General features: G+C 30.0%; 1 protein-coding gene across 1 annotated transcript; it reads left to right on the plus strand.

The window, feature by feature from the left end:
* The first annotated feature begins 14,540 nt into the window (after positions 1-14,540).
* Positions 14,541-18,510, plus strand: LOC114388306 (IQ domain-containing protein IQM1-like). The gene is made up of 9 exons (XM_028348722.1): positions 14,541-14,729; positions 15,167-15,677; positions 16,029-16,143; positions 16,230-16,295; positions 16,416-16,504; positions 16,616-16,703; positions 16,799-17,029; positions 17,415-17,516; positions 17,621-18,510. Exons 2-9 carry the CDS (start codon positions 15,226-15,228, stop codon positions 18,059-18,061), a joined length of 1,584 nt encoding a protein of 527 aa, XP_028204523.1. The 5' UTR covers positions 14,541-14,729; positions 15,167-15,225; the 3' UTR covers positions 18,062-18,510.
* The last annotated feature ends 646 nt before the right edge of the window (positions 18,511-19,156 follow it).

Here is a 19,156-nt window from a genome sequence, read left to right on the forward strand (position 1 = left end):
AAAGACAAATGATGAGGAACCAGTGTTAGAAATACTTAAACCTTCACCATTGCCTATGAATATCTGATTGGGTCCATCGAAGTGGGTGAATTGTTTGATATTCTGTGAGTCACCAGTCACATGAAAACTGGCTCCAGAATCTGGAATCCAGGAGGTACCAGCTTGACCAATCCCATGAGGGGCTGAATTAGTGAGCATTGCACTGGGTTGGTTGTGGCCTGGAGCAAGATTCTTAAAATTCGAATTAACCTAGGTGTTGGAGGTTCTGACTGAACTAGTGGAGTAGGGGATGTGTTGTAGTGTGGTAGGATCAATGAAAGTTAAAGACTCATGAGGCTGAAAGTTCACATCAAACCTAAAATGACAAACATTAGCATTGTGCCCAAATTTAAGAAAAATTTGACATTGGAAGTTTGCAAATCGTCCACCACCGCATCCTCTGCTAGAGCCCCCACCACCGCGGCTACCTCAGTCCGAAAAGGCACCGCGACCACCACCGTGACTATATGTACCTCAAGAACCACCATAGTCACTATTTTTATAAGCGTTTGGATGCAAATAGCCTTGAGTGTAGTTTAACGAAATAGAACTCATCACTTGTGCATCTCTGTTATAGCGCGAGTCAAGTTTCGTGACCATAGAGCAAAGCTTCAATTTCTTCGATGGATGGAGTGCGCTTTTTGCTTTCAATAATGGAAACCACCAATGCATAATTAGACGGTAGTCCTTCGAGGAGTGCATCAACGTATTCCTCATGAAGAACACGAACACCAATGCCAGCAAGTTCATCAACAAACCCTTTTATTTTGCACAAGTACTCCTCAATCATTTTGCCGTCAAGAGTAACTACTCTCATCAAGTTTTTATTGATCTAAAAAGTTAGTTACATACATAGGTATATATAGACCTCTGTTCTGTTAACCTAACAAAAAATAGATTCTAACTAAACAATAATAGAAACTAGATAACCTTGTATCCTAATGAGGTGTATGTAACTAATTGTAATTAACTTTCCAGATCAATAAAAATTAGTTTCACTATTCTTCAGTTTTTTTTTTCTCTCTCTGGTTTATTCAACATGGTATCTAGAGCCATTTTTTCATCATTGTGGTTCCTTTGCAAGGTCCAGTATTCTGCATTCATGGCTTCTACTCCTTCGAATTAAATTTCTCAGTCATTTCCCAACTCCATTGCCAAAAAACTTGATGATTTCAATTATCTTCACTAGCGTGTCCTAATGAGGTGCAGTTAGTCAAAGCTAACTGCCCTTGCCATCATACTTTTATCACTAGATAGGTGTCGTTAGCAAAAGCTAACAGCCCTTACAATTAGATTACAAAACTATTTTCACAGTTGTACAATAACATACTCCAATAAATTATGAAGAAGAGGATTCCTGAGGCACTGAACCTGAGGAAATCTAATTCACAGAATTAGAGGGAGCCTTATGTTATGTTGAGTCAGAAGTAAACTTGTTTTTCTTGTAATTTGGCTGGTAAAAGTTGAGTTTGTAACATTATGCCTTTGTGTGACCCATAAAGCCACAATGAGCACAAAGAGGATGATCCTTTTGGTTAGCTGAAGAATTGATGAGAAAAGGATTGGAATTATCCATGGTCGCCATGGGAGAGACTAGAAGAATGCTTCAACAAAATAAAAATGGAGCCCGAGGAAGAAGACAAAGCTTCAAAGAGAAGAAAAGAACAATAGGTACAAAAAGATTACTTCTGATACCATATCAATGAATAAGTGAATTAAATAAAATGATTCAATAGAATTTCCAAAGTACAGAAGATGAAGTTTATACACAAGAACCATTACCAACTAACTATAATAATTGTCTACTAACTAACATAACAAAATAGTAACTAACTAACTAAAAGTAGCTACATGTGATATAATACTTGTAACTTGTGTAAAATTAGTGGAATTTTGTGGTTTACCAAGGACTGGAGTTAGTCTCAATGATAGAGACAAACCAATATAACTCTTTGTTTACCTTTTGTTTTCTCTGTGCTCTTAATTGACTTTGAGTCTAAGTTGTGGCGAAATGTCCTTCCCGTTGCTGAGATTACATGTGTTATGTGTAGAAATGGAGTGGAATATACGAATCAAATTTTCTTGTATGTGAAGCATGTAAGAAAAAAGGTGTTCAAAAACACACATTGCGGAATAAAAAGATCTATTTTGTATTTAAATTATATTATAAACAGATGACATATTAAAAAGTATACTTGTTGATGAGCTCTTGAAGCATAAAAAATTCTTCAATAGTGTGAAGACTCTACGTGTATCCACACCGAGACTGACCTCTATTCGTTAACAACTTTGACAAATGGAAAAATAAGAATAGAGAAGTGATATTCAGATTGTTTCAACGTGCAACCCAAAGCTCTATTTATAGCACGCTAAGGATACCAAATTTCTGATCAAATCAAAATCATTATTGATAGTATCTTTTTTTAAGCTATATTATTTCTTGTTACCTTTTATTGCTAACCATTTAACATTTAAAATTGAAATAATAATTGACCAAGTCAAACTTGTATCTAGCCACCTTTTCAACCCAAATTCCAAATACAAAATCATACATGTTTGTTTATCTTCTTTCACAAAATCTTTCATATTATTTATATTTTGAGTGCTAGCAAAAATATAATAATATTCCACCTTTTTGAAATCAATTAATCATTTGATCATATTAATTTTTCTAGTTTAATTAATCATCAAATATTAAAATAATTTCTTTAACAGAGGTTAGAACACTCGTTTGTGTGTGACCCCGTAGGTTCAATACTAAGCTGTTAATATATTAATCAAATTAATATACTAATCAAGGTAAGCGTCTAACAACACTCTTTAACGTCCAGATAGCATGAAGTAGCATTTTACTTTCAAGAACCATTAGAAGAGTAGTGTAATAATTTCTTCCATCTTTACAGTTCTGGGTTAACTCTAGAGTATGGTATTAGTGTCAAACCCTTTTGAGTTAACTCATAATGACTTAAGAAACTCATTTCTTCATTCATTTAATTTTCCTGGGCAGGATATAATTTTATTCATAGAGCTAAAACTCATTACCAAGAGTTGATGGATTCTTTCTTGATTAATCATTAATTCTACAGGTATTTAATCATATCCAATATTCATTCAACAAGTGCTCTAAAACATTAGGTGTCCGAAATCAAAATACAACAAATAACCTGTTAATTACTATGACAATCTCAGGTCAAAGAAATCTATTATACCTCTTCTTCAAAATTTTCTGTTGACAGTTCATGGTAAATTTTAATCATTAGAAAATTTCAATTGAGTCAGTTCAATGATCACATCAACATGTGACTCATCTATATATGCAAATTAATAAATGAGATCTATTAATATTTATCCAATAAATACTATCACATATATATTAATTTATTCGAATTATTGATATCCTATTTATAACAATCCTATGATCAAGAACGGTTTAGATTAAAATTAGAACAAACTTGTTTCTCATTATCATAATCTCTATTATAGTAGCAAGTCTTTAATTTTAATCAATGACAATATCAAATAGACCATTTAATCAAATAGTGAAATATGATAATGAAAATAAAATAATACTTTATTATTAAAATTAGAATTGATTACATGATAACTTGGATCGTGGAAATACAAATTTATTCCCCAACAAATCAGTTGTCATATGGGGTTTGTGTTTGAAGTGTTTGACGTTTGGTTTGGTATGCTATTATTTGGGTTCTATGGGGGTAGAAACCAAATTATTTTCTCAAACAAGAAGTAAGATGCAGCTGAGATGTTTCAATCTTTTCAATTTTTTTGGCGGAAATGGGTTTCACATGAGTTGTAGTTTTCATATCCTTTCTGATGTTGGTGTGGTGAACCAAGTTCATGTATTTTATAATGATCACGGTCAGATAGCGCGCTGTGGTTTGAAAATCAATTATCATGGCTTTTTTATGTTTGCGGTTTCACGCCATTTTCTTGAGGGGTTGGTTTCCGTGATTCTGTTTGGGAAAATAATCGGTTTTGGTTTGGTTTTAGGTTCATTGTAATACTTTAAGGGTGTTATTATTTTTATTTTTTTTATGGTTGTAAGTACTTTGTAAGAAGGTCACATATTGTGGTATTTCTCTTTTGAGATTTTGATATACTTGTTTTGTTGTTGAAAAAAAGAAACTGTTCCTTTAACCAAAGTATAGTAGTAAATGGTGATTTTTAACACGAACTTTAACCACCACTGACAAATCATAAATAAAATGTTTCATAATTGCAATGTACCCTACTAACAAAATTGCAATAAACCAATTTTTTTTATTAAAAAATAACAATGCAAATGAATGTTTTTAGGGTACTTAAAAAATTTAAAAACTAAATAAATAAGCATTTTAAATTTTATTCTATATATATACTTTAACTTATTACGTTCTCTGTATTTTGCAGAAGATGTTTTTATTTATGTATTTATATTTTTTTCTTTCCGAAACAATAGAAATCAGTTGTATATATCGTTGTTACATTTCCATTAATTATTGAATGAATTTTTGTAATGAGGCATTAATTTGAACAACTGTGGAACTATGAGAATTAAATGTGAGAATTTATAACTAAGGGAACCAAAATTGTAGAAATGTTAAAATATTGAAATTAAAAAAAAACATTAAACCTTTATCTATCCGTCTTTTCATTTTTAAAAACAATGTGATATTGTTGGTGTTTACTATTTACAAAGAAAGAAAAAAAAATTCCTTATGATCAAATATTTATGGTTTGATAATAAATTAGCAACAAATTAAAATTTGATATCTTAGTTAAAGGGGTTAACTAGTTGTGTGCGTGTACGAAGGACTTAAGATGACCATAATAAAGGGGTTTCGGACTGTGGAACTTCGTGTGGATTCTGAAAGTGTAGTGAGGAGCATTTCTGGAGGTGAGGAAGGTAGCTCATCCAATTGGAGTCTGGTTCATCAAATCCAAAGAATTTTGCATGAAGATTGGTGAGTGAGGGTCTCCCATGCATACCTACAGAGAAGGAAATAGAAGTGCAGATACTTTGGCTTAGTATTGCTTGTGTGGCTGATGAGGGTCTGATGATGTTTGAACAACCTACCAGTTTTGAGATCATTGCTTTTAGATGATTTTAGAGGAGTTTCTACTCCTAGTTTAGTTTCGTTGTAATATTTTCTCTCTTTTTTTTTTTTGTCTTTGGCCCGTTGGTATAAAAAAATAATTAAATATTGAATTGAACTTGTGTTAAAATAAAAAAAAAAAATTAACCTGAAACTATCTAATTAATCCGACCCATATTTTAAAGATTGACTCAGGTTGAATTTGTTAGTCAACAAGACTCATAATCATCCCTTTTATTAGTTAACATGAGATGCATTTTTTTAGTGTAAAGTTAAATGCTATATATTAACAAAATTAGAGTATTAATGAAATGTAATTTATTCTGTTAATTCATTTTTTATTGATATAGTCTTTTTTTTGTTAGATTGTTTGATGTGCAGAAGGAAAAGTAATGAATTTCGTTACAAGATCGACTTGTCAAAAGGTCACGTGGATATGACTCATCATAATGTAAATTAATAATATCCTTGAGCTGCAAGTAAGAGTTTGTCATTACTTGCTTGTTTTGTCATCCACGTTTTCTTTTAATTAAACTAAACTACTTAAATTAGAAGTGATTTAATGTAAGAGTTTAATCAAATTTCCATGAACTCTAAATTTGACATAGTTCAGTCACATGTGGTTAAATTATAGAGGAAAATATATATATATTTTGTCTCAATCATGTGTGTTGTCATATAATTATAACATCTAAAAATTTGTGGTCCTCTTATATCATCTTTAATGTTATTGTATACAAGAATTGTTTGAAGTTAAACAATGCTGTTTAACAAAAATTATTATTGAAATACATGACCTAAAATTGTTTATACTAGCACTATTACTTAAAAATTGTTAAGAATAAAAATTAGTTTTTATACTTAATTTGAAAAATAAAAATTAATCGATTATAAGACTTATAAAACTAAGATAAACAACTTATTTAAAATTAAAAAGATTTATCTCTATTGTTAATCCGATGTGTAAATTATTATAAATTTTTTATTACTTCTATTCGATTAAAAAAATATTAAAATTGAAGAGATGTTATGGGAAGGTAGGTATGGGTAATAGCGTTGATTGAGGTATTAAATGGTTGAGCGTTTTTAATCTCTGTGTATACCAAACCAACGGCTGGTTGCAACAAATTGTTTTATAGTACACATTTTAAGATAATGACAGATTCGTTTGGACTTAGAAAAAATTCAATCAAACAGGTTTAATTAATACGAATGGGTGAAATAATACATGGCTGCTTTTGAACCAAAATGATTAATTCAAAATACTTTTATAATGCAAACGACTGATCGTATTGAAATAAAAAACGAAAGAGAGTTTATGAAGTTTGGAGAATAATAAAGGATGAAAACTGAAAAGTCAAAGGAGTTGTTCATGATGTTTAATTATATGTATAATGTAATGTCCCCTTGAAGGTACACCTTAGCCAAATACATTTACCAGTTTCAATACAAGTTTATGCATTGATAATGATATTTGGTGACAATATTTTATATTTCGAAACATAGTGCACACTTTGACCTGAAATTTAAACATCTCAAAGCGTAAACTTGAGAAAAAAAAAAAAAAGGAAGTATACTTTATGACCATAGACTAATAATCTTATTCAGATTCATATTCTAACGCAGTTAGCGCTCTAGATCCTAACATTTCTGAACGTATACGAAGACTATATGATGGCATGAGGAAAAGACCAAACCATTCAAAACGTGGCTGGAGAAAAGGGATACATAGTGCTCATCCATGTGGGAAGAGACATTGTTGAATTGAATGGTCAAGATTTTGACCATCTTGTCCCACTTGGTACGCACGCATCCTTAAGCCAATTTTTTCAGATTAATATTTGTTGTACGAAGTTTTTAATTTTTAAAAGTAAAAAAGACCAAATATCCGATCCATGTGATGGGGAAAGTTAAGAACTAGTCCACCATGGTGCAGTGATGGTTAGACTCAAATATGACAATTGGATATATAGCAAAAAACATGTGGTTAGGATCATCTTTGACCTATAACCTAGTTAACAATTTAAAAGAACAGATTATGAGTATTTGCAAGTTAATCCTCTTATGGTTATCACTAAATGTGTGGATCAACTGATCGCTATAGGATTGTTTTAACTAATTAATTAACTAGAGATCTTGAATTTAAATCTTGGATATATAATTACATTAAATACTCAGAAAAAGTTTTATGGCACAATGATTCTATCCAATTTGAATTGATTGGAAAATACATGTAATTTAGAATATAAAAAAAATCTTTCATGGCTCGTAGAAAAGATAAGTTGTTGAAAAGTTTTGCAAACTAATCCAATGGATTGGAAGTGATTGTGCCAATTAATCAATTAACCCAGTGGGATGCACTGATAGAGTTATTGTACGACAACTACAATAGTAGCGTGGAGGAAAGGGAAGAATTGAGGAAGCAATTGGCCATGTGTTAGGACAATGCCATAATGGCTAGTGTATGACACTTCACAATCCATTCTCTCCTTCAATGTGTCAGATTATTTACATAGCTAGGAATGCAATGAATCTTCACCAGGTTTTACAAAATAGAGATGCAAGGTATTAAACAGCATGTTAATTAAAATTCACTACACCAAACGACAATTTCATATCTTACAAGGGGTAAGACGAAATTATTTAAAAACTACAGTTACATTCTGTAACACCTGTGTTTCCAAACAGGGTTATTAGGGTTATTATTGGATATTTAGTGCTTGTACTCATTAAATAGGGGGAAAAGTTTAATTGCTTCACACTTTGTAAATGGACCAGTATTTCTTATAACCAGTTTATTAAGCATCTTAACTAGTATTTTTAAAATATTTATTAAAAAATTAAAATAAAAAATATTTATTATAAAAATTATTTAAAAATACGAAAAAATCATAAACAATATAATATTTGGTCAAACAATAAAAATATTTATACTTTATATTTAACATTGTCTTTAATCAATACAACTTTTCTGATAAAAAAAGGATTATTATTCATATACATTCTATATTTCATTTATTTCTTTTATCACCTGATTTATTATATTTATTTATTTTCTAATTTCGTTTCTTTTCTTTTAACTCATACATCTAAAAAATGAATTGTAGATGAATAATTTTCCTTCCTGGCAGGGTCCACCATGGACCAAGTCTCAGCTCAACCATGTTAAAATGCACCTTTATCCTACAACTCATTAATGGGTTGGCTCCTTAATTAATTATGACTTGACATAAGCTGCGTACGTACTATTTCCACTACGTATGTACTTGCTTCACACTCCACGGGTGGGCTACAAAACCTTTTATTCCACTTTCCCTGTAAAATCTTTATAACTCCACTTTCTTCCTTAGTTAAATCTTTGTAATCTATTTTCACGTAACCCTATTATTTCCAATTTTTGTTTACTGCTTAAGATTTCTATGTATAGATTAAAATATAATTAACATGTTAGAATTTTATAACTATTTCTCTTGTTAATTAAGAAAATGATAATTAATATCATCTCTTTCATAAGATGACATTACAATAAAACAAATAGCTAGCAATTAATGTTACCTTTAACTTTTAAAACTAAAAATAATTATAATGAAAAAGAATCAATTATTTAAAGTTTAAATCACATAAGTACATAACGGTATGATCCTTTTCTCCGTATAAGGATCCAACATGCCCGGTGGTGGAGATCAATTAATCAAGTTTAATCTTTATGGATGTACGATGAAAAAGAAAACATGCGGTTATGATTTGGAATCCTACATTCGTGTGGTCCTTTCTTGGCATTAGGACCCCACTACTAGATGGCTCCTCTACCAATTCTGAAATTTCAGAATGGATTTATATAATTTTTAGTAAACTTATAAACTTAAGTACATATTGTTTTATCTTTTATGATATTCTTTTCGTTTCATACTATTCACTTTCTAAGAAAAATATTTATTTTAGAAATTTATTACTTATATAAGTTAGTACGATAAAATGTGTACTACCTCATATATTTGTTGTTGCTGATAAAATAAAAAAATAAATAAAATCGGTGCTTGCTTTCTATCATTGACCTTCTAATGCATGGGTGATGCTATTCCAATGTGTGCATTAATGATGTAAAAAAAGTGAGGAATGGGAAAAAAATGTTGAAATAACAAATTTATCTACTTATTTACTAGCTTATTGATTATTATATTAAAATAATATGTGCTTACTATTACCACTCTATTTTTCTATCTATTATTATCTTTCTCTTTTTTTCATACTAGTTGGAAACAGGTGCCACGTGCTTCAATATTACCATTTTTTTTATTTTTTTTTGTTTTAAATAAAAATAAAAATTAATTAAAAGATGTAAATAATTGTCATGTTTGTGGAGTTATTTTTTCTAATACTAATAACTATTTGATTCAAAGGTAATTTTAGAATTAGTTAGAGAACAAAACGATTTAAGAAAATATGTACACCAAATAGGAGTAATTACCTTTAATAGTTATGAATTTTCCCTTGTCTCCTAACGATTATTAATTAGTTAATTCATTAATGGATATATTTTTGTCAACTATAACAACAATTACATTAATTAAATATTTCTTACTTTGTGAGTATTCACCTTAAGAAGTATCAACTCACCAAAAATAACCTTATATAAGAAGTATCAAATAATTTTTCCATTTAAAATAATTTAATAATGCAATTATTATTGTAAAATATCTGAAAATTTTAATTACTGGTGCTTTTTTTATTCATAATTAATGGTACTTTACGAACATAGCATAGTTCTATTTATTTTAAATTAATGGCTAAATATAATTAAAATGTATGTTTAAATTAGTTTAATTACACTATCGAATCAATTTTAAGTACAGGTGTACATATTATACTTTTGATTACCATGATATATAAATGTAAAATATTCACCAATTTTTTTATTAATAAATATTAATTATTAATGATTAATTTTTTATTAGCAGAAGAATAAGATCAACAATCTTTTTCCCTCCCTCTCGTTTCTCCTTTTACTATCAAATTAATCCTATAATTTTATTAATCACTTTTTTAATAATTAATTTTTATCAAATTAATCAATTTTTAAAGGATATTTAAGATGTTTAAATCAAGTGCCACTTGAGACCGATATCTTAATTACTCTCTTCGTTCTTATTAAGGTTGTTTTTAGAAATTTATTTATTCTTTTTATAAGATAATTTTTTAATTTCTAGACGTGTTAATTACTTCTTTTACATATTTTTACTTAATTATTAATTAAGTAGATAGAAAAATAAAAAAAAATAATTTTAAAATAATAATATAAATAATTGACATAATAAAATCAACTAATTTTTTTAATAATATAAATTAGTTAAAATATCCTATAATTAGGAACGGAAAACAATAAGGTATATTATTATGGTGTTACTTGAAAAATCAAATTTGCACTGAATCATGATATAAAATTGCTCACACGTGATAGCTTATCCGTGCCTTGTATAGTAGTAGTACATCAAAGGACAGAATGGTAAAACAGACATGTACGGTTGGAAAAAGTCATAAATCAAAACGCAAAGAAGATGAAGACAGTAACAAAGTCGCAAAGACCCACGACAGTCCGTGCCTGTATGCATGAAAGTCACTGTTTGTCGTAATCCAACCACACAATTTACGATACGCGGTCTTGACTTTTGCTTTGCTCACTCCTCCAAATACAAAACACGAAATTAAACACAGATATTTTTTTTTTCACTCTATATTGTACAATAAATATAGTGTGCGTACGTTGGATAGCGATCTATAAAAATATGTTTTTCTTAAAAATATTACTAAAATTATTTTTTTCTTATAATTATTAATGTAATTTTAAGTTTTAATATAAAAACTTATTTATTGGAGTAATTTTCTAACAAGAACTTTTAGCAAGACAAGAAGACTAATTTTAAGTAATTTTGTAATATATATTTTTATTAATCTTCCTAGTAGGCAAATAAAATATTACTAGTACATCTTTTATGTTATAAAATATTGATAGATCGTGGTTGCAACTTCTTTACACCACAGCCATCTGTAGCAAATATCACGTCAAATAAAATAGGCTAAAATGACCTACATTCTATAATAGCATGTTTATCAAGGACCTAGATCCAAATCAGTGTGATGCCGAAACAAACAGCACTAAATATATTTATTTTTATTTAATATTTTCTTGCAAAATATTAGAAATAAAAATTTATTATTATTATATTATATTATATTTTTAAAATGAGAATCATTTTCAAATCTAGTCTAATACATTATATTATTAATATAAATTTAAAGTGTTTATATTAATAATTTAATTTATATTTTATAAAAAATATTTGAAGAAAGACAATCTTAATACCTAACAGTTAATATATAGCTTTCTTTTCGTAATGATATACTGGTGATTTTTTTTTTCAAGTAATGTTTAATAATATTAGTTGCTTTAAAATTTTATTGAATTAATACATTTATATATCCTAATTAAAAGTTAAAAAGCAAAATATGATAAAAAAAATTCTTCAACACACAGAACAACTAATAAAGATTAAGGAGATCTAGTTATGATTGAACAGAGTGTGTGGGTGTTTTTTTTTTTTTACAGCAAAATAAAGTATGTATTATAATAAGAGGTAAGGATATAAAAAAAATTGTACAAGTGGTATAGTATGTAACTAGTTCTTATAGTTAGTATTGTCTTCCATTTCTATGAATAAAAAAATAATAATTAATAAAGATACTTGCATTCTTATGCATAGACCAAAATTTAATTCCTAAATGGAATTAATAGATTCAACATAATGAAATCTTAATTAAATACTAATATGATCTTTCATCTTGTTAAATTTGAACCTTATCAATAATATAACATTATATATTTCTTATTTTAGTTATAAAAAAAATGAATAATGAATACTCCCATGCCATATGGTTAGAGGTTCTAAGGTATTATTTATACTCAAGTTGTCTACTAGGTTTTGGACCCAAAAAAACTTCTTTTTCATAAATGATAACAAAATATAACATTATTTTATTTTAGAAAATAGTAAAAACCTAATTTTTGTATTTTTACAATTTATGACTCCCTTTGGGTCTATTTACAAGACCTGAATTAGAAATAATGTTTAGTTCTTTTATAAGACTCAATTTATAATGATTCTTACATTAATTTTTTTAATACATAATGTCCTTAATCATTAATGAGGATAAATAATACTATTCATATTAGATTTTTTTTAAGAATTGATGTTAAAACTTATAACTTTATGTATATTATCATAATTCCACCGTTGAATCGAAGTGATTATGAACAAGGATAAACAATTGAACCTTATTAGTTAGATTGACCTTTTTTTTTTAATATTTATTTTACAATAACAATTAAATATGTAACATAATACATCATTAAGTGAAATTTAAATATGAACACAGTCTCAATTATATCCTACAAAAAAGTACAAAACCATACATTGTGTATTGCATACTTGCCTCCAACAACAAACCATTTTTTCCCCCATTTTTCAACCACCATTATTATCAAGTCCATAAAAAAAATCCCCAAAAATCATATTTTTCTCACTTTACACCCACACTATACCGCAACCAATATCTTTGTATGCACTTGTACTTGTGCAATATTTTAGAATTATAAATTCATTGTCCAAAGCTCTCTAAGACATATTGTAACTCAATTTTGTGAATTGCATTTGTTGTCTATTATTAAAATTGGCTCATGACACGTGCATTGCTACTCATTGCATCTCATAAAACTCTTAGTAATATAAATAAAGATAAAAAAATTAACCTTGAACTTTAATTAAAGGGGACATAAGGAAAAAGCATAATCAAGCATTCTGATGTTGGGATCAAAGGGAACATCAAAATGCAAATGGCTTGAATTTGCAAATCCATTTTGGTCTTCAAAATTGCATAATTAAATAACTTGAGTAGCCTTTGATAATGCAATTTGATAGAAGTGGAGAGACAAGTATTGCAAATAAATTAAAAGATAATATGGAGATTAATAAAACATAGGTGTTAGAAGGTTAGTAGAATAAAAAATCTAAGAAATGATACATAAATGAAAAAAAAAGATGCATTACCTAACTTCAACTTGATACACTTAAATGTCTAAATTTCAAATTCAAATTGTCACCAAATCAATGACTTAGTGAAATATACAATATTTAACCGATAAAAATAACTTCAGAAAAGAACTAAGAAATGTGAAAGTGTCTTTTGTTTCTCATATTTCAACATGCTTTCTCTTGTTGCCGGTGGTTTCTACCTCCTCTTATTGACCATAATGTGAGAGCATGCCCTGCAATGTTGGATTGAGATGTAGTTGGTGACCCAACAATCTTGTGAAAGTCAGTGTAGCTAACTTATTTGAAAGAGGAAAAAATGTTGCAAAGAATTAATTGAAGAGATGCAAAGGATGAAGAAAAAATGACTAATACCTCCATGGGGTGTCGATGGAAAAAACTCACTGAAGCATAACACAAAGATAAGAAGAAATGAACTGAGTTGATAATTAAGGGTGTTGAGGAGAAAATGGAGCATCAAATGGAAAAGGAAAGATAAGGTAAAAACCATTGAATGCACAGTGAAATAAGGTGAGACGGGAGAAGTAACAAGTTGAATGGTTATGGATACTCTGTTAGATAGATGCATTAGCATTAATGGACATGAATAACAAAAAAAAATAGGCTAGAAAAAGAAGTTAAAGAGTTTTAAATAGTTGAATATGAATAGACAATTATGATGAAAATAAAAAAACAATAAAAAAATTAAATATTGATAGAGGAATATGAAAAGAAAAAAATGTATGGTGAAAGGGGTTGAAGGTTTTGGAAGGAAAATTTTACTAGAGTCTTAAGAACTTTATATATATATATATAGATTAAGCCATAAAATATAAAAAAAATGACAAAAAGTGTCATCAAGCCGTATACAATGCTAAAGTTTCTTTTATTTTTTGAATTAATTAATGATCTAGCGAACATTAAAGTTTCTTAATTAGATTAAAAGCATCCGGGTTTTCCAAAGGAACCTCACAGAAGCTAACTTTCTTTGACCGACAGCCTAGCTAACCATCTTTCTTCAAAAGAATTTTTTCCAATTTTCTCTGTTTATGGCCCCTAATACAAGAATTATAAAAATAGCTTTATCCTCTATAAGGGTCTATCTACCTTTAAAAGAACAAAACGGGGTCGAGTTCAAACCGTAAATCTTTGAACCACTCAAACCAACTCGTGGATAGGACTTTAGAAGAATAACATAATAATAAAACCCAACTAAACTTTGGAACCTTGTGAACACACCCACCCTTTATTTTCCCATTCGAAGTTGCGTAAGCACATTCGTTGTGGAATTCAAAGACCACCTCCTTTTCTTTCTTTTTCCTGTTTTTGACACGTATTTGAAAGTCTTCTGCCTGCTGTGTGGAATTTTTATCTTCCTAGGAGCTTATATATAAGCAAGGCAAAGCCACTGAGATATTCCCATCTTAATTTCTTCATTTATATTGTGTGCTTTGATCTTGCAAGACTTCAATTCATATAAACCAAAGATATACTATCTTCATAAGCAAAGGTAAATCATTCATGTAAGATTTTTTCTGTTGCTTTTGATGAAGTTGTTTGTTACATAAACATATCTCCATGGTGCCCCCATCAAAACCAAACTTGTTTTATTCATTGGGTTACATGGTTAAAGGTTAAAGAAAGAAAGACTAAGAGATGATGGAATATGAATCACTAGAGTTATATTATATGCATCATCTATTTCATTTTCTTCATTTGAAGTTTGCACCAAAAAACAAAGAAAGAAAGTTTTCTTTCAAATCGTTGCGATCCTGGTTGTGATAGATTCTTCCTTCTTTTGTTCTAAGACACTTGAAACAAGAACAATTATGGAATGAAATTAACCCTACAAAATGGGTAGTTCTATAAAATTAAAATTTCTATGGTGGATTTGTAGTCTAATTACATATAACTCATCTAACACTAACATGTGTGTTATATGTGCAGGACTCAAAGTAATAGTTTTCTTTAAAAAAAATTGAAGTGTGGGGGGGATCTACATCTCTATGGGATCATCACTTTCGTTACTCTCATCAGCCTGGGAAGAAATCGTTAGGCATTCACTCTTTGGTCTGTCTTTGAACTTCACTTTTGGTTCCAAAGATGGGGCTGTGATTTTGAGATCAGGCAGCTTCAAGAAAAGAGAATCAGAAACTACTTCAAAGGGTACCTCTACTACCAACAGTTCAAGCAAGTTGAAAGATTGCAGGCCCGAACACATGGTCCTCGAAAGAAACCTTTCGTGCATTAAAGATATGGAGATCATGGGATCAGACAGAAGTGAACAATTACAGCACAAGCCTGTGCCTGTTCTTTCTCTGCCTAAAGAAGTCGTTTTCTCTTCGCCAAGACCGGTTAGTGAGCTTGATGCTGCCGCAACTAAACTTCAAAAAGTGTACAAGAGTTACCGCACTAGAAGAAACCTTGCAGATTGTGCTGTTGTGGTGGAAGAGCTCTGGTAAGTCTCAATGAAAAACAATAATTTTTAGATTAGGATCCTCTTGAGCTAGCAAGTCGCTTAACATTATCATGTCTCATGACACAAATGAAATTAACAACCTTAAACAAATAATGGCGCGACAAAACTTAGATATAGTTCCTTAAGTATGTATTTTTGGTGTTGTTCTCCAATCAGAACTGGAGTTTCACCTAGAAAATCCTCGTGATAAAAGTTTTCTTTAGTTATGGGAGTGAAATTCTAATTCTGATTGATATGAGAGGATTCAAATTCATTTTCTTTTAATTTGGATATTGGGTTAAGGTTATGCTATGGATGTTACTAATTGATGATGATACTTAATTGATGTAGGTGGAAGGCATTAGACTTTGCTGCTCTTAAACGGAGCTCTGTTTCATTCTTTGATGTGGAGAAACAAGAAACCGCCGTGTCACGGTGGGCAAGAGCAAGGACAAGAGCAGCTAAGGTATATTCCATTGAAATTCAACTTTCTCTAAATGAAAGTAAATTCATATATTTTCTCATTCATATTCATATTTGGGATGTTTGCAGGTTGGAAAAGGTTTGTCCAAGGATGATAAGGCTCAAAAATTAGCCCTCCAACATTGGCTAGAAGCTGTAAGTTACCTACCCATTATTCCATTAATAACTCTTACTTAGGCTTGAAATAATGTTACACTTTAGTTTATGGTCTAATCTAATATCAACAATGCCCATTCTTGCTTGTTTTCTGCACAGATTGACCCACGTCATCGCTATGGACACAATTTGCACATGTATTACGATATTTGGTTTGAGAGCCAAAGCACCCAACCATTTTTCTACTGGTAAAGTCTTATTCTAAGATATCTAATTATCTATATCTTTGACTATAATTACCTAGTGCTGCTAAAAGCTATAGAAGCTAACGATAACCTTGTGGTTTATATAATATGCAGGTTGGATGTTGGAGATGGTAAAGAAATAAATCTTGAGAAATGCCCAAGATCCATCCTACAACGCCAGTGCATTAAATATCTTGGACCAGTAAGTTATCCGTTGAACAACCTCACATTTGTAAAATTGTAAAAACCTATCTCATGTATATAATCTAATGTTTGTGTTTGTTGTTACCATTGCAGAAAGAAAGGGAAGAGTATGAAGTAATTGTTGAAAAAGGGAAGCTGGTGTACAAACAAGATGGGAGGCTTGTGGATACTGACGGAAAGTCCAAATGGATATTTGTTCTTAGCACCACAAGGTCCTTGTATGTGGGGCGCAAGCAGAAAGGTGCATTTCAACACTCTAGCTTTCTAGCTGGGGCTGCTACAACAGCTGCAGGAAGATTAGTGGCTCAACAAGGTGTACTTGAGGTAAATAGCATACACAACACATAATATCTACATTTACATTTAGCTAATTTAAGGTTTATGACATGAAAAAATACGCTATATATTTTCATCCAATCTCAATTCATCCTATTTTGTTGGCTTTTATAATAATTTATTAATTACTTTAAAAGTGATACCAACAATGATTTTTAATTGATTGGTAGTGGCAGTGCATAACCATTGAACTTATTTATCTTATTTTTAAATGGGATAATTTCATAAGATACTATGATTTAAATCAGAGACACTTTTACTTTTTCACTTTACACGTTATATCAATTTAGCAGAATTAAATTCATTTATCATGTACTCAAATTATTGTTGTAAAAGTAATGTCACTTACAAAAAGTGTTAATGAACATTGCAGGCTATTTGGCCATATAGTGGTCACTATCACCCTACAGAAGAGAACTTTAAAGAATTCATAAGCTTTCTTGACGAGCACAATGTGGATCTTTCTAATGTCAAGGTAAAAAATTTCATCCAACTGAAGTTATTATTGATAGTGAAAAAAGAAAAATTGGTTGTGGAATAAATTAAGCTGAAATGGTTGTTCTACTTGTTTCCTTGCAGAAATGTGCCATAGATGACGATGCTCCTTCAATTGTTGGGTCCAATTCATTTATTGACATTAATGAATCACAACAAATTAATAAGGGTCCTACTCTTTCTTCTTCCAATTATGTCAACAACAATAGTGTCACTATTAATGCAGCAATTAACAAAGAGATTGAAAAGAAGGTGGTCGCTCCAGTTCTTGACGTGCCCAAGAGGCTAACATGCAAGTGGTCTACTGGGGCTGGGCCCAGGATTGGGTGTGTGCGTGACTACCCTGGACACCTTCAAACAAGGGCCTTGGAGCAAGTTAACCTATCTCCAAGGCCTGCTTCTGCACGCCCATATAGTTATGGTCCAATTCCTTCTCCAAGGCCCAGTCCAAAAGTTAGGATGTCTCCAAGGCTTGCTTACATGGGCTTGCCCAGCCCAAGGATCTCAATTCCTGCTGCAAGTTAAGTGCATGCTTGTGCAGACCTTTCTGCGGAGTTTGTTGTATCATTTCGAGGCAAAAAACACAAGAGACCCAAGTTTTTTACTTCTTTGTTTTGTTCATTGGAAAGAGTGAAAAATGATAATAACCTCAAAACAAACATACTCTAAACAACAAAAGCATTGGCAGGGAATTATATATGGCTAAGCTCACGCCATGTATCCATCTGTCTACCTAGTGACAAAAAATGTGTTAGCTATGACCACAGTTGAGATGACACCAATAGAGACTTTTAACTCTGTCTCTCTCTAGCTTCTATTTCGGTTTTAGAATTTGTTTATTTAATTTTTTTTATTCTTGGGTTAACTGAGGAACATTTTATTAACCCTATTTGTCTTTAGTTTTTTTTTTTTTTTTTGGAAAGACCATTCAGTCAATTCTTCATTGTAAGTAGAGTACAAAATTTCTAATTAAACATGAGATCAATTTTTGTTTGTGTAATAAAAATTCAGCTATTAATAACAATCTGGTATTGTACTTCTGGCTTTTATACTTGTATCTAATAAAGGTGTTTGATGTTATTTAATAAGTTTGATTATATTAGTAATTATATAAAATTTGGAATTGATGATTAAATGAATTAACAATATATGGATGATTCAAAGTAAGTTTATCTAATTCTACTCGGACTAATTTGAATTCTATACTTTCCAATGGCAAAAGTTTTAGACAAAATTGCATATTGTATATCATTGGCTTCAAACAATGCAATAAATAAAATTTTATTATTTTATGGGTTAAAATTAATTTTGAGGCTTAAAAGGTGATTTTCGCTAAAGTATTGCATACATTGTACTTTAAAATATTTTGGTCTGAAATCAACTCAAGTTTTAGATTATGACTGAAATGAAGTTACGTTTGAGTTTAGATTGGAAGTTTTGCATTCCAACAAATTAGAATATATATATATATATATATATATATATATCTACAACCCAGAAATGAGGCAAAAGCATTAGTTGGGGTCTTTTTAAAAACTATTTACTAAAACTATTTACTAAAAGGGAATTGTTTTGAAACTATTTACTGGGGAGTCTGTTTTTATTTGTATTGCACTAAAG

This window comes from Glycine soja, chromosome 15 (genome assembly GCF_004193775.1).
Source record: "Glycine soja cultivar W05 chromosome 15, ASM419377v2, whole genome shotgun sequence".
Classification (NCBI taxonomy): domain Eukaryota; kingdom Viridiplantae; phylum Streptophyta; class Magnoliopsida; order Fabales; family Fabaceae; genus Glycine; species Glycine soja.

Coding starts and splice junctions, on each gene's coding strand:
- LOC114388306 (XM_028348722.1), top strand. CDS start 15,226: ATGGGATCATCACTTTCGTTACTCTCATCAGCCTGGGAAGAAATCGTT. Junction 16,144..16,229: donor CAAGGACAAGAGCAGCTAAG/GTATATTCCATT, acceptor GGATGTTTGCAG/GTTGGAAAAGGTTTGTCCAA. Junction 17,517..17,620: donor TGGATCTTTCTAATGTCAAG/GTAAAAAATTTC, acceptor GTTTCCTTGCAG/AAATGTGCCATAGATGACGA.